We start from the raw sequence: 13,987 nt of genomic DNA, 5'->3' as shown, positions 1-13,987 counted from the left end.
CGTGCGTGCGTGCGTGCGTGCGTGCGTGCGTGCGTGCGTGCGTGTGTGTATATAAAGAGCGAGAGAGAGAGAGAGAGAGCGAACATAATAATCTCTATTATGTACTCTTGGTATTATCCTTTACAGGTATATATAGTGCTGATCTTCCATGTACATTCTCCGGCAACGATATGTCCTTTTGAGTGCGTGGTCAACACAGGGACGAGGTCTGGCCGTAGCAAATTAGCCAAAGTTGGACGCACACGTACACTACATCATTACTACGGTGCTCTGGAAACGCACATTCCGAAACTGAAATCTACAGCTATTCGCTGCGAGTTTGCAAATGCTTGCAACAAGAGCTTGTATCTTGCGCCGAATTTCACCGTGATTCGGTTCGCGAAAATAAGAACTTGGTTTCTAGTCTTCGATGTGATTGTCCATCAAGCCATTCTCTTTCGCGCGCTTCGTTGTGATTGTAGATAGGTTGTAAAAGTCCACGAACTACAGATTGTTGCAAAGAGTCTGCGCCGCTGACAACTGTACACGCTCGTTGTTGCGATACAATTTACTGACAAATACGACCGTAATTTATCACCTTATAAACTTGGTTATGATAACTTCCTACCACAAGTTACGCACCTCGATAGCTTCCGCACACGTATTGCTGTTAGTGTGATATCATCCGAAGTCGAAAAGTGCCATTATACAAGCACATTTACTTATCACAAAATTATTCATAACTGGCAATCACGTGTTTGCACCGTGCTCCGATTCTGTCTGCGTCGTAAAGACAATGGCTGCTAATTATATCCCATAATAGTACGCAACACAATAGTGTCGATGAGAGCACGTGTTATATCACGTGCCATATATAGAGTGTATTATCAACGACATACAAATTGTATACACATTGTTCAGATTGTAGTGGTATTTTGTATTATAGTATACATATATGTATATGTATAATATAATTATATGTTATATGCGGAAGTTAGTGTTCCGATCTTGTGACGTATAGGTAAATGTGCAACAATGCGTATACTAATTAAATACATAATGGTACATATTTTCATATTTTAAACCAACAATTAACAAACCTTTCGCCACATCCTGGAAAATCCCGCTATATATATATAGCTTGCAGTCACAAAACCGTAAGAAGCCCAGGTCCGACCTTGAAAACGCATCTGATTTACATCTGCAGGTGTCATCTCCTTGACACTACATGTGTCATCATAGATTCATAGATGTAGCTGCAAAGGCGGTGACTATCGTGTTTGTGTGCTGAGCTTGATTGACGATTAACCTTTTCTAGTAGACGGGACCTATATACATTGCGTACAAGAAACTCATAACTTGACCATGTTTCTGTCAATGATCTATAAGTATAATCTCCCGTCCTGGCTTTTAATTACAAAGTTCGAAATTCCACATGTATGTCCAAAGATGCGCCTTCTTTATTTACTATAAACGCGTGCTTATGAGCGTTTGTGTGCGATTAACTGAAAATGATACAAAATACAAGAATCGTAAGACAATTGTAAACTATAGACATCATTCAAACCAAGATGGCTAGAGGAACGAGGCGCCGGATTATAAGGGCGTGGGTATAACATAACATTCACTTTTAAACCAAAAGGATAATGGCCCCCCAGGGCTACATAGTTACATGCTTCATACAACAAAGGAATTCTTGATCTCGAGAATTTGCACGTTAACTCGATAGAAAGTTGCTTACTAACAGTGCAGGGTATCTTACAACCAAATTTGCCTAACGGATTAACCAATATAACGCTTATACTCTAGAATACTTACAGGACTATTTGTGGTCTGTTCTATTGCGGGAAAATTACATTTGGATTAGAACAAAGAAAAACATTTCTCCTTGTTCTATCCTCCATTTCGCATTACCTTAACTAATCAAACACGTGCTGCCACCTGACGGAAGGCAGGGGAACTAAACAAACAAAATGCTCGCAGGCATCAACATTCCGGCCCCTTAATTTTGGGTATCCCAGAATTACCAATAAATTTCACATTCAATAAAGTTATAGTCTTCCGAGTTAGTCCATAATTCTAGATGCACCGATGTTCTATGTTTCGTGACTAACGTCCATTTCCGACCTAGAATCAGATGCTTAGTCCGTTATCTGAGTACTCGAACAAAACCCACAAGTGGAGAGAGGTTACTAGCACGTCATCCACGGTTTTATCACACTAATGTTTCTCCTGCTCCGACACTTCCAGCAGGAGACAAAGCTTCGCAACCGGCCGATGCAACTCTGAATTCTTCGTACGTAGCTTAGCTGATCTGACGTGTCCCTTATCGTCCTTGAAGGTCTCGATCACGCGTGCTCTAGGCCAACAGTTTCGGGGTGAGTTGTCGTCGATTACTAGAACGATGTCACCAGGCTCGATATTTCGTCCGGAGTGCTGCCACTTACTGCGTTCCTGGAGGGTTGGCAGGTACTCTCGGTGCCATCGCCTCCAAAACACGTCGGTCAAATATTGCACTTGACGCCAGCATCGCTTGACGTAGCTGTCGTTCTTCTCAAACTTTCCCGGTGGTATAGCCTGCTGATAGTTGAGCGCTAACAGATGATTCGGCGTTAGTGGCTCGAGATCGTACGGATCATCTGTCATGGGCATAAGAAGACGATTGTTGACGATCGCCTCCACTTCGCAGAACATGGTATGCATTCCCTCGTCATCCATCTTCATGGGCTGCTCTTTTAAGAGAGAGAAGAGCACCTTTCTTACGGTCCTGATCTGTCTCTCCCAGACGCCGCCGAAGTGTGATGCGGCAGGCGGATTGAATTTCCACTGCAGATTTATCTGTCTATGAGCGAGGAAAGCCGAAATCTTCTCCTGGTCAAGCTCCTCCAATGCTTTCCGCAGCTCCCTCTCGGCTCCGACAAAGTTGGTGCCGTTGTCGCTTCTGATAACCTTCACTCCACCTCTCCTAGCGATGAACCTTCGTATTGCATTAATAGAAGAGTCAGTGTCTAGGCTGTGGGCGATCTCGATGTGGATGGCACGAATGGCTAGACAAGTGAATATCACTCCCCAGCGCTTGACCGTGCTACGTCCTCGCTTAATTTCGAAAGAACCGAAATAGTCTATTCCGGTTCTAGAGAAGGCTGGCTCGTCGGCTGTAAGACGGTCCTTCGGCAGGTCTGCCATTTTTTGTTGACATACCTTCGCTGAGTATGAACGGCAGATGACACATCTCTTGGCCAATTTTCTGACGGCGCTTGGGGCCCCAGGTATCCAGTATCTCTGACGTAGGCTCGCCAGGACACTATTTCTCCCCAAGTGACCTACCGTCTTGTGCGCATTCTCCAGCAAGCGAGCTGCAAGCGTAGACTCTGGGTATAATGTACTGGTGCTTAGCTGCCTCGCTTAGACTTGATCTTCTCAAACGGCCTCCGACACGCAAGATACCACCTTCTACGAACGGGTCCAGTTGTCGGATAGTACTCTTCTTCTTATGGCCTCCCATGCCGTCCAGACCGTTTAGCTCTATGGGATAGTGCTTCCTTTGTTCATGCCGGATTAAAGCTTCCTCGCCCTTACGGCGTTGTTCTGTTGTCAGAGGAATGCACCCAGTGTCTCTGGAGAAGTTTTCCTCTCGCCATCTCTTCATTTCCTTGTCAACGTCCAGTTGATCCTGCCCAATGAGTTCCTTTCGATATGCTGCTGCACGTCTCAGGTTGTTTACCCAATCAACGACTCTGGCAGCGACTGATGTCATCTTATGCAGATCTGAGTAGTTCTCAATGATCGAGTCAAGGAAAGACGACTGTGTGCTTCCTATGGTCGCACTGACCACCTTGTCTTTGTCCGCTTTTACTTCTGGGTCATTAACCAACGACGTTGGAGCCAACTTAGGTCGTATCGGCCAACTGTCTTCCTTCTTCCATAGGAAGTCTGGTCCCGCACTCCATCTGTTTCCTACGGTAAACGCTTCCGCACCAAGACCCCTTGATGCATCGTCCGCAGGGTTTGACTCTGTGTTGACGTATCTCCATTGTGCTACATCTGATCCATCGTGTATGATGGCAACTCTATTCGCCACAAAGGTGCGGAATCTGCTGGTCTGATTTTCTATGTACCCCAAAACGGTCGTGCTATCTGTCCAAAAGATTGTGCTATCGATCGGGATTTCCAACTCTCTAACGATGATCCTGTTCATCTTAACTGCGACCGTTGCTGCTGTCAACTCTAGACGAGGAATCGTCTGCCTTTTGAGTGGGGAGACTCGTGATTTCCCTAGCAGGAAGGCACAGTGTAGTTGGTCCCTTTCGTTGGTAAGGCGGAGGTAAGATGCTGTACCATAACCCATTTCAGACGCATCGCTGAAGTGGTGCAGCTGTGCTTGTTTGATGTGCCCAAAACTCGGCGGCTTGAGACATCTGTTCATTTTGAAGTCGATTATTTTGTCCAGGTCGTTCAGCCATTTGTTCCAACGTTCCAGTATCTTCTCCGGAACGGGATCGTCCCAACCGAGTTTCTGTCGGCAGAGCTCTTGTAAGATACACCTAGCTGTGAAGATGAATGGTGCTAGGAGGCCCATGGGGTCGAATATCGAACTCAGCATCGACAAGATCCCTCTCTTGGTCGTTTTCTTCTGGTCCTGAAGAGTCCTGAACCCCAGAGTGTCCTCTTCTACTGTCCAATACACTCCGAGAGCCCTCTCCGCTGGTAGGGTTTCTCTATCGAAATCCAATTCCCTTATTTCCTTTGCTCTTTCCTCGTGAGATATCGACTCCAAGAGCTTCCGGCTAGTGCTCACGAACTTCGTCAGTTCCCATCCTCTATCTTTCAGCAGTTTCCTCAGACTGTGTGCAAGGATCATAGCTTCGTCCTCCTCGGAGACAGACTTGAGACAGTCGTCGACGTAGAAGTTCCTAACGACTGTATTCGTGACGGTTGAATCGTACTCATCACGACTATCCGTTGCAGTTTTCTTACGCGCTAGGTTTGCGCAGCTGGGCGACGACGCTGCTCCGAACAGATGTACAGTCATTCTGTACTCCGCAGGTTCTTTCTCCATATCTCCGTTAGGCCACCAGTAAAATCGGAGGTAGTCCCTGTCGCTGGTGGGAACCCTGACCTGGTGGAACATGGCTTTTATGTCCGCCATGAAGGCTACTGGGTCTTGACGGAATCTCAGAAGTACGCCGACGAGGCTGTTCGCCAGATCGGGTGCTTGTAGTAGTATGTCGTTTAAACAGACGCCAGAGAATTTTGCTGAGCAGTCGAAGACTACGCGAATCTTGTCAGGCTTCTTGGGGTGGTACACGCCGTGATGTGGGATGTACCACACCCTTCCATCCTTTCGACTCATAACTTCATCCGGGACTGGTTCCGCGTAGCCTTTTTCCATCAAATCCGTCATGAAGTTCTTGTAGTCCTTGTAGAACTTTGGGTTTCCCTTCAGCTTCTTCCGCAGCCCTTGTAATCGGTTCATGGTTGGGTTCCTGTTGTCGGGGAGCTTCCTTCCATCATCCCTTATCGGAAGTCCAACCTCGTAGTGACCCTCGTGAAAACGTGTTGTCTCGGAAGTCAACTTAATGAACAGCTTGTCTTCTTGGCTTGGTTCAAGCCGGTCCTCGTCAAACTGCTCCGGGAAGTCGTACACGAGCGTCCTCGCCATCATTCTTCCGACCTGTTCCATGTCCTGTATTGCTGCAAGCTCTGCTCTATTGACTGGTCTTCCGCTACTAATTTCGCTTCCATTGTGACGGACGACATTCCAGACGATCCAGCCTATGGCGGTTCTCACGGCATGGGGGCTACCCCGTGGACCGGTAATAGTCCCGAGCCGGTCGTTTACCGTGCTCGTACGGCATGTAGGCGTCCGCTACCGCGTTTCCGATAAGCAAGCCGATTTCTCCTTCAACTTGAGGTAACGGCAAGTCTTGTAGGTGTTCCCACTTTTGGAGGTCTTCCTTCGTTGGTATGTGTTCTCTCCTCACCGGCATAATCTCCTTGGTGTAGACGCAGGGTAGATCCACCGAGTGCTGTCCGTCAAGGTCTCCTACTTCCAAGCCTGTCAGGACATATGTTGCCATGGTATGCTGGGCTCTCATTGTGTTCAGTGTGATCTTTGCCTTGCGGCCTCCGATGCCCAGTTGCTGTCTTAGATTGTCGGTGCAAAATGATATGCTGCTCCCTGGGTCAAGGAAGGCGTACGTTTCGATCGCCCTCCCAGTCTTCTTCGATCTTACGACTACTGGAACGATTGCCATGGTGCATAAGCTTTCGCCGGCCCCTGTGCGACAAGATAGATCTGACGAGCAGCTGGCCAACGTGGCTGATGTAGCTCCGGGCTCCTCCTTTGCAATCATGCGTCTCTCTCGATGTAAGAGTGTAGGATGGCGCTGCTCGCACGTCTTGCACGTGGCTCTCTGGTGACAGTCTTGACTCCTATGACCAGTCTTGAGGCATCCGAAACAAACCCCCTTGGCCTTGACGATTTCGAACTTGTCTTCTACTGAGAGAGCCTTGAAACTTTCGCAGGTATCGACTCCATGCTTGGGATTTCCACAGTTGATGCAGCTGAATTCTCGTTTGCCCTGGCCGGGACTAGAACTTAGTCTTGCCGCGTCGGAATGGCTGCCGACAGTGGCGAAGGTACCCTTTCCTCGGGCGTGCCTTTCCCTCGTCTTCTGTTGGCTCTGCATGCTACTGCCGCTATCTCTTTTGACCATGGCATCGCGCCCATAGATTGGATCATTGCTCTTGGCGGCCTCCTTCTTAACGAACTTGCATAGGTCGTTGAACCCTACGGTCATCCCCTTTTCCCTATTGCTGTAGACGATGTTCCTCCACCGGTCGTGAAGGTAGAACGGTAGCTTTCCCACCAATTTCATGAGGTTGTCGGGATACTCTAAGATCTTCAGAGCGTCCATGCTATCCACTGCATTGCCGCATTCGGCAAGGAAGATTCCGAAGTCATCGAGGTCCTTTGGGCTATCGACTCTAATGTTGGGCCAGCTCAGCGCCCTCTTTATGTATGCATTGGCGATTCTATCTGACTGGCCATATCTCTCCTCTAATTCTACCAAGGCAGCCGGATATCCACGATTAGCATCAGGGCATCCATACCCCGAAACTATGCAATGCGCTTCACCCACAGTAAACTGTTCGAGAAAGTTCATCCTTTGATCGTCCGACGTCGAATTGTCTGATAAACCTTCTATATTCGAGCGGATCGCCTGCAAATTTCTTGATATCGGACTGAGGTTTTTTGACTTCCCGAATCATGGCTATCATTGCTTCTTCGGGTGGTGAGGACTTTAGGTGTGGCTGATATGCAATGTCTCGATCGTACGTAGCATGCGTCTGCTGAAACACTTGGACTGTGGCGTCGAGTCGTAGATCCCCTCTGATATCCTTCAGCTCGTTGCGCCGATCCTGTCTTCGAACACTTGTTACGACTAAATCTGATCGATCTGGTGGCTTCACATAGCCTTGACTTTGATCCTCCACCATCGCCATACGTGGTGTATAACTTGCCTGACTCTGATCTCCTTCTTGCTTTTGATCCTCCAGCATCGCCATGTCTAAAGCCTTAACTTTCGCACTAGCTGCGGCCATCTCCGTTTCAAACTCGAGTTCTTCCTCCTGAAGTTGAAGTCGGAGCTTTTCTTGGGCCAGCGCTTGCCTTTTTGTGAGAGCGGCCTTACGGACGGACAACTCAGCGATTCGTAGAGCTTCCTCAGCCCGCTTTGTGGCCATGGGCGACATAGCCGATATAGATGAGACGCTACCCATTTCTCGGGTGTTCCTCGATTCCTCCGCCATGATCCAGTCTTGAGTCCTCTTTTTGAATCCACGACACCTGTCGTCCTGTTCCCTGTATGTTGACCAGTAATCCGTCTCCCTTCCTTTCTCCGATAACACGTCTGAGTAGGATATGTGGTCGTCACAGAAGACCTCGTAGAGTTGGAGCCATTGCGAGTATTGCTCTCTGACGAGCCCAATCTTCTCCCCCTCTCGTATCAGTGCATCGATTGAATCCTGCAGCTTATTCATTCGTTTAATTTGACCTGTGCGATTTTTTAACCTCGTCTCCTTTATGAACTCCGATCCTTTGGCAGTCATTTTCCTATCACGGGTGTCTCCTCCCCCTTGGTTAGTAGCTCCATCCTCCTGTGAACTACCCCCTTGGGGTTGGTTGTCCTGTTCCTGTTCTTCCCCGTTGTTCATGTTGCCTTAGTATCGTAGTATTCATCGGGTGACTAAGGCAGATAGAACTTTTTTAACATATTTTTAATTGTAGGCGCTAGTAATTTAAAAAATATAATTATATTTCATGGACAGACATCATGAGAGCCAACAGCCATGTAAAGCCAATAATTGTCATTTGGAAAGACAATGTAGGTGTATATATTTTCACCACCTTGATGATATCCATGCTCTTTTCCTCTCCAGCTAACAGGGGAGTCAGCATACCCATGCACTGTTACGCTGGCCCACGGTGGATGGTCTGGCGTTTTCAAATACAACCTGAAAGCCACACCACAGTTTGCCATCACAATAGCTTTCCTTCGCTAAATTCATACACGCCCACAGAATATAAAGGCATCGATAGGGTTTATCACAGAAAATGAACTTACATATTAGGATTTATCGTGAAATCTTCTATTTGTAGTAGCATTTTTCATAGCATTATCATTGAGTTTAACATTTTCTATCTACACTACAGCATATAAATAAGTAACTTTTGCCTTTAGGACCATATGCTAACACTCACTGTTTAGATTTTGGCTCGACAAACTATATACATCTAAATCTATATTCTCTAACATAATTGCAACCTAATAAAACATCAATAAACCAACTTATCAAAAATCATTTATATGAAATGCAAAATTAGTTACACTCCATGTAAGAGAATGATTACTATGCCAATAATTTCCTTTAGATTTTCTATAAAAAAAATTCCACTCTATATCAAACCTGATTTCATCGATGACCATTGCTATAGCTTCTGGTGTGAAAAACCCTTGCCACTTTGCATGAGTTAACTGTGTGCAAATATTGCATGGACTAGGTGTGGTGTACATGCTTACAAAATCATTGCTTGCTTCTTCTTCACTATCTGAAACCAATTCATGTTATAAATAAATAAATATATATATATTGAAGAAAAAGTGTATACACGATATCAAGAGATGATTGATGAAATCTTATTTTGAATTCAAAGATCGTCTTGACTAAGGCACGAATACCTATATTCACACACTCACGCACGCACACGCACACGCACTCACACACAGAGAAGCCGCTGATTTATGCACAAATAAATTAATATCTGTATGTACTTAGCACTCACCAATATAACATGATACAGCTCCAAGCCACTCGAATAAATCTTGGCTGTTTTCTAAAATATTTAATGCCAACAGGTCGGGGACACAAACGTCTTTCATTGTATTGGACATCATCTGTGCTCTACATGATGATACAGACAGACCCATGCCGCTGAAGTACTTTCCCACGGAGGACGAGCATATCGACTTGTCGTGGGGTACCCACGTGAAAACAAAGTCAAACCTGAAAAGGAAACGAGACTGTTTTGCACCTAGTGTACTACTGCAAAAAATTGAGAATGACACAGATATAGTAAAGTATACATAGTATACAGATATATAACAGAACAGTATTTCAGGGAGTACGAATCACTATTGTATACATGTATGTATTATTACTAACAGTAGGCCTAACTTGTATATAAACATTGCAAAACAACATAGTTGAACTTAGTAACGTATTTAATATTAAATCATAAAAATAGATCAATAATCATTAAAATCTTTAGAATGCTTCTATGGATTCACACCGAATGCGGTGGCATGCGATATTATCTGGTTGGTGGTAATGAACACTATATGATTTCAAGTTGATAAAGATTAGGCACCTAAGATTGAGCCGCTCACTGAAACACCACTTAGTTCGCTCGTAGTTTTTCTTGCCCGGAGTAAATGAAGGTTTTGTGAGTTCCACCTCAATCACAAACTTTCTCTCTCTTGTTTGGCTAAAAATGGATCTTCGGCCTTCCAGCCCCAGCGTTTCATACATGTCTTTGTCAACAGACAACACCAATTTTCCTGCAAACATTAAAAACATTGGTTAGATGAAAAATGCTCAATGAAAATTTGCTCCACAAAAAATACCAATTGCCTATCATAGTGGATTTTTCAAGGTGTAAAAACCTAGCTCTCAACAAAGAAACTGTGAATCTCACATTGGCTTGGGTAACTACATCAAATGACAGGCCCGTCTCTAGTAATGCCTAATTGAAATGTAAAAAGCACTATTGCATTAAGCCTTCAAGCAGTGAGCAGTGTCAGCTGAGAGGTCAGCATGGTCTAAAGGACTATAGTGATGGCTCAACTTCCCACCCACACAGTTAGTTAGTTTTTGTGTGACAAAGTGCTATAAATGATACAGATTCAGATTACAGTCAGTGTAACTTTCCGTGAGTTACTTTTTAATACAATGAACACGATTACTAAATACTGTGACTCACACTCACAGTCTCACCTGTGTAAACACCGCATGAATAAAACCAGTAATATTCACCTGTTGGTAAAACTGCCACAGAATTGGCTACATCGATGCGCGTATTCAAGGATACGGCATAAAATGCACCATTTCTCACAAAGGCTTCTATGAACTCCTTGTCAATCAACCTGGACAGAGGTAGATTCCTGACTATGTAGTATGAACTCGGTGAGAGAGACGCTGTGACAGTAGTTGGAATTTGAGCAACATTTGGGGAACAAACCTCGACGGCACAGTTAAAATAGTGATCACCAATCACTGTTTTATGTCTCGATTTCTCGTTGGAAAATGACGATTGTTCAAAAACAAGTAAATTCTTTGGCGAGTTAAAATTCAAGGGGGCCGCCATATTTCAGAGCTAAGCTAGTTTTCGTACGACGTAAAAGCGGCCGCCGGCCGCCAATTTATATCAATACCAGATTTATCACGTTGTACTTTTGTTTGATAGGCCTGTACTAACTAATAACAGATCAGAATATTTTTTCTCATTTAACTACTATAATGCAGTGGCCCTAGGGGTGGCCACACCGGACTTTCACATGTGCTGTGGTTAGCACGTGTAATTTATTTGTGTCGGGATCATTTTCCGCTCCTACCGCTAAGGTAGGACGGTGATGCAGTAGCAAGAAAAACCCCAGAGTAAAATGAACGCAAGTCCTTAGATAGTCTTTATACAACTGATGGTTTTATTCATCATATACGAATAACAGGAATAACGTTTACTGCACGTATCTCAAATATAGCGTATAGATATATATAATATATATTGCTCGTGTCACGTTTACGTTACCTCGTTAGGTGATTACACGTTTAACTTTTCTTAATATTCTTCTCTTATATAACTTCTCTTAAAGAGGACCTGCAATATCTTTCTAAAAACCACAAATAATAGATAAATAAACTAAATTAACTTCTCTTAGCTATTCTACGGGTTAATATTGTAGCCGTCTCTGTCTCTCCCAGTCGTGTGCTCCGCGGCTCGGCGCGAGTTCGTGGGTTGGCAGTGTGTCTCCCTGGCGTGTGTAGGCTATAGCTCCGCGCCCCTCCCTTAGTATAGGATATACCTTCTCGGGCGTCGTCCTGCTCTATAACTTGACCATGTTTCTGTCAATGATCTATAAGAAAAGGTTCATATTTTGCTTCTGACACCGGCCCCCTGGTCTTTGGTTTTGACTGTAGTAGTGTGTCGTGTAGTCAGTGAATGGGATTACCAGTTTGCAATTTTGCATGTAGACTAGTGTATCAGGTCTACATAAAATCACTGCCATCACCTGTATGACCACAAAGCTTTTTCGGTTAAAGACGTACAAATAGTAAAGCGATTCTCGATCGCTCCTTTGCCAAATAATTCGTGTCGAGGTATAATCGAGTGAAGAACTTCGCTACTAAACATGCCAACTTAAATGGAATTAGTTGCCAAAGTTATTGGCAAATTTTGTTTCTGACAACCAAAGGCCCAGGTTAATCACATGACAACAAGTTTTGACTAGTCTGCTCACCCTCTCCGTGCTTGTCCGTAAACTGGAAGGCCTGCACAAGCCTCAGAGTCTCGTCCACCGATCGGCCGACCGGCAGGTCGTTAACGGTGGCCTGGCGAGCCCGCCCCTTATCATCGATGATGAACAAGCCACTGGAAACAAAAACACACTGAGGTGTGACACATCATACGATAGACTCTTACTACTCTTTCCGTCGATTAAGATTAGGTAACACTCTCATTTTCAATGATTTATTTATACACCATGTCCTACATTCATACACATTCATCCACCATGTACTTTCACCGATTAATTATTTGAATAATTTATTGGCCAGTTTTGGTTACTCTGTCACACGGACAGAACCTTGTACAGTAGTCTAATGGCCGACTTACCGGAAAGCAACGCCTACTTCTTCGCACAGCACGCCATAGTTTTTAGAGATGCTCTTGGTCAGATCCGACACGATGGGGATGTTCATATTTCCCAAGCCTCCCTGCTTGCGAGGTGTGTTCACCCTGAAAGTTGCATCCAAGAATAAATGAGAACAGCTGTCTGGTCGAAATCGTGTTATGCAGTCTTTCATATGCAGGAATTCGTCAAATTATCTAACTTGTGTAGCTGTAAACTTTAAGCACATGACACTAAAATATCAATTTTAACAACTTAATCATCACTAAAATTTTATATTTGATACAAAATTACCCCAAATTTAGAAGACAATTAGGTAATATAAGACAGGTTGTGGCTTTATCGTAGTCAGTTTTGAAGGCGAATCCTTTGAGTAAATAATTAAATTAGCAAGTTTTTTATACATAATACACATTTAAAATAACTTGTTTAATCAGCAGAAAATACATGTAGGGGGGGAATGACATCTAAACTCTCTTCTATCCCTGGACAGCCACAGCATTCATCCGGTCGTATCTCACCATGCCAGATGCGAGAAATGGCTGTCGACGGAGCAAGCAACGACCTCGCAGTTGATCGCACGGAACTCCGCTGCACGCTCGCTGAACGCAATGATCTCGGTCGGACAGACGAAGGTGCTGCAAGACGACAAGCACACGTTGCCATATATACCTAGCCAAGGTTCTCAATCAGGAATTATAAAAGGCATTCATGTCATTTATGGACGGATGCGGAAGGGCCCTGGGAGGGGGCTTGTACCAATTTGAGTCCATTACGCGTGTGTCATAAGCAGCCCCAATACGCAGGTAAACTCAATCAGTAAGTTTGGAAACGGATACATCAAGCTGTGAAAACACATCGTGTTGAGGTTTTCAAAAGCAGAGACAGTTGGAAATTAAGGAATGTCAGAGGATTTACAGAATGTCACAAATTAGCCTCAGCTTTGAAGGCATGTTGAACCCAACATGCGTTAAAGCCTAAGGAGAACCCTGCTGGCTGCTTGCTGGACACTCACTCCTAGATGGAGACAAGATGCTAGAACTATCTCAACATGTTACCCGAGTTACTCAGGGGCCATTCACAATTGTCAACAATATCAGTGTACAAACAAACTACATGCTGGCGCAGGGGTGTGAGCAGTGTGTGGGGGGAGGCAATCTTACACACTATGATTTTACACTTATACAAGTAAATGTTGATTCACAATTTCCTAATAAATACACTATGTAGCTCATTGAAGCTTGGTGTGTATTGAGTAGTTTTTTAACAAAATACATTGGTATTTTACGTTGTACAATTTTGGGGTAGGAAGATAATGTAAAAGTGTGAAGTTTGCACGTTTTTGATATTGATGATTGTGAACGGTCCGCTTTTAGGTAAACCCAGCACTTTTAAGCACTCCATTTTGAAATCATAATTCAAAAATAAACCTGTTAGATACATTAATCATTTTTATACACTAAACATGTTATCAGGAGTGTATCAATAGGAGTGAGACAGACTAAAACCGGCAAAATTCAACATTTAGTAGCCTTAGT

General features: G+C 44.4%; 2 protein-coding genes across 2 annotated transcripts in view; both read right to left on the bottom strand.

Annotated features, from left to right (window-relative positions):
• Positions 1 to 1,446: 1,446 nt before the first annotated feature.
• Positions 1,447 to 13,987, bottom strand: part of LOC106806287 (peroxiredoxin-1-like) — a 19,219-nt gene continuing 6,678 nt past the window's right edge. Inside the window, exons 3-6 of the mRNA XM_014808172.1 lie at positions 12,971 to 13,087; positions 12,434 to 12,556; positions 12,060 to 12,190; positions 1,447 to 1,484 (exon numbers count right to left, since the gene is read on the bottom strand). Coding sequence (XP_014663658.1) covers positions 1,447 to 1,484; positions 12,060 to 12,190; positions 12,434 to 12,556; positions 12,971 to 13,087 — 409 coding nt within the window. The remainder of the gene's footprint in view (positions 1,485 to 12,059; positions 12,191 to 12,433; positions 12,557 to 12,970; positions 13,088 to 13,987) is intronic.
• On the bottom strand, positions 8,225 to 10,940 carry LOC106806297 (ribonuclease P protein subunit p40-like). The gene is made up of 5 exons (XM_014808185.1): positions 10,579 to 10,940; positions 9,914 to 10,103; positions 9,329 to 9,549; positions 8,953 to 9,094; positions 8,225 to 8,499 (listed from the first exon to the last, which is right to left on the bottom strand). Exons 1-5 carry the CDS (start codon positions 10,907 to 10,909, stop codon positions 8,304 to 8,306), a joined length of 1,080 nt encoding a protein of 359 aa, XP_014663671.1. The 5' UTR covers positions 10,910 to 10,940; the 3' UTR covers positions 8,225 to 8,303.

Source organism: Priapulus caudatus, unplaced genomic scaffold (genome assembly GCF_000485595.1).
Source record: "Priapulus caudatus unplaced genomic scaffold, Priapulus_caudatus-5.0.1 Scaffold152, whole genome shotgun sequence".
Classification (NCBI taxonomy): domain Eukaryota; kingdom Metazoa; phylum Priapulida; class Priapulimorpha; order Priapulimorphida; family Priapulidae; genus Priapulus; species Priapulus caudatus.
This window is presented reverse-complemented; position numbering and strand designations above follow the sequence as displayed.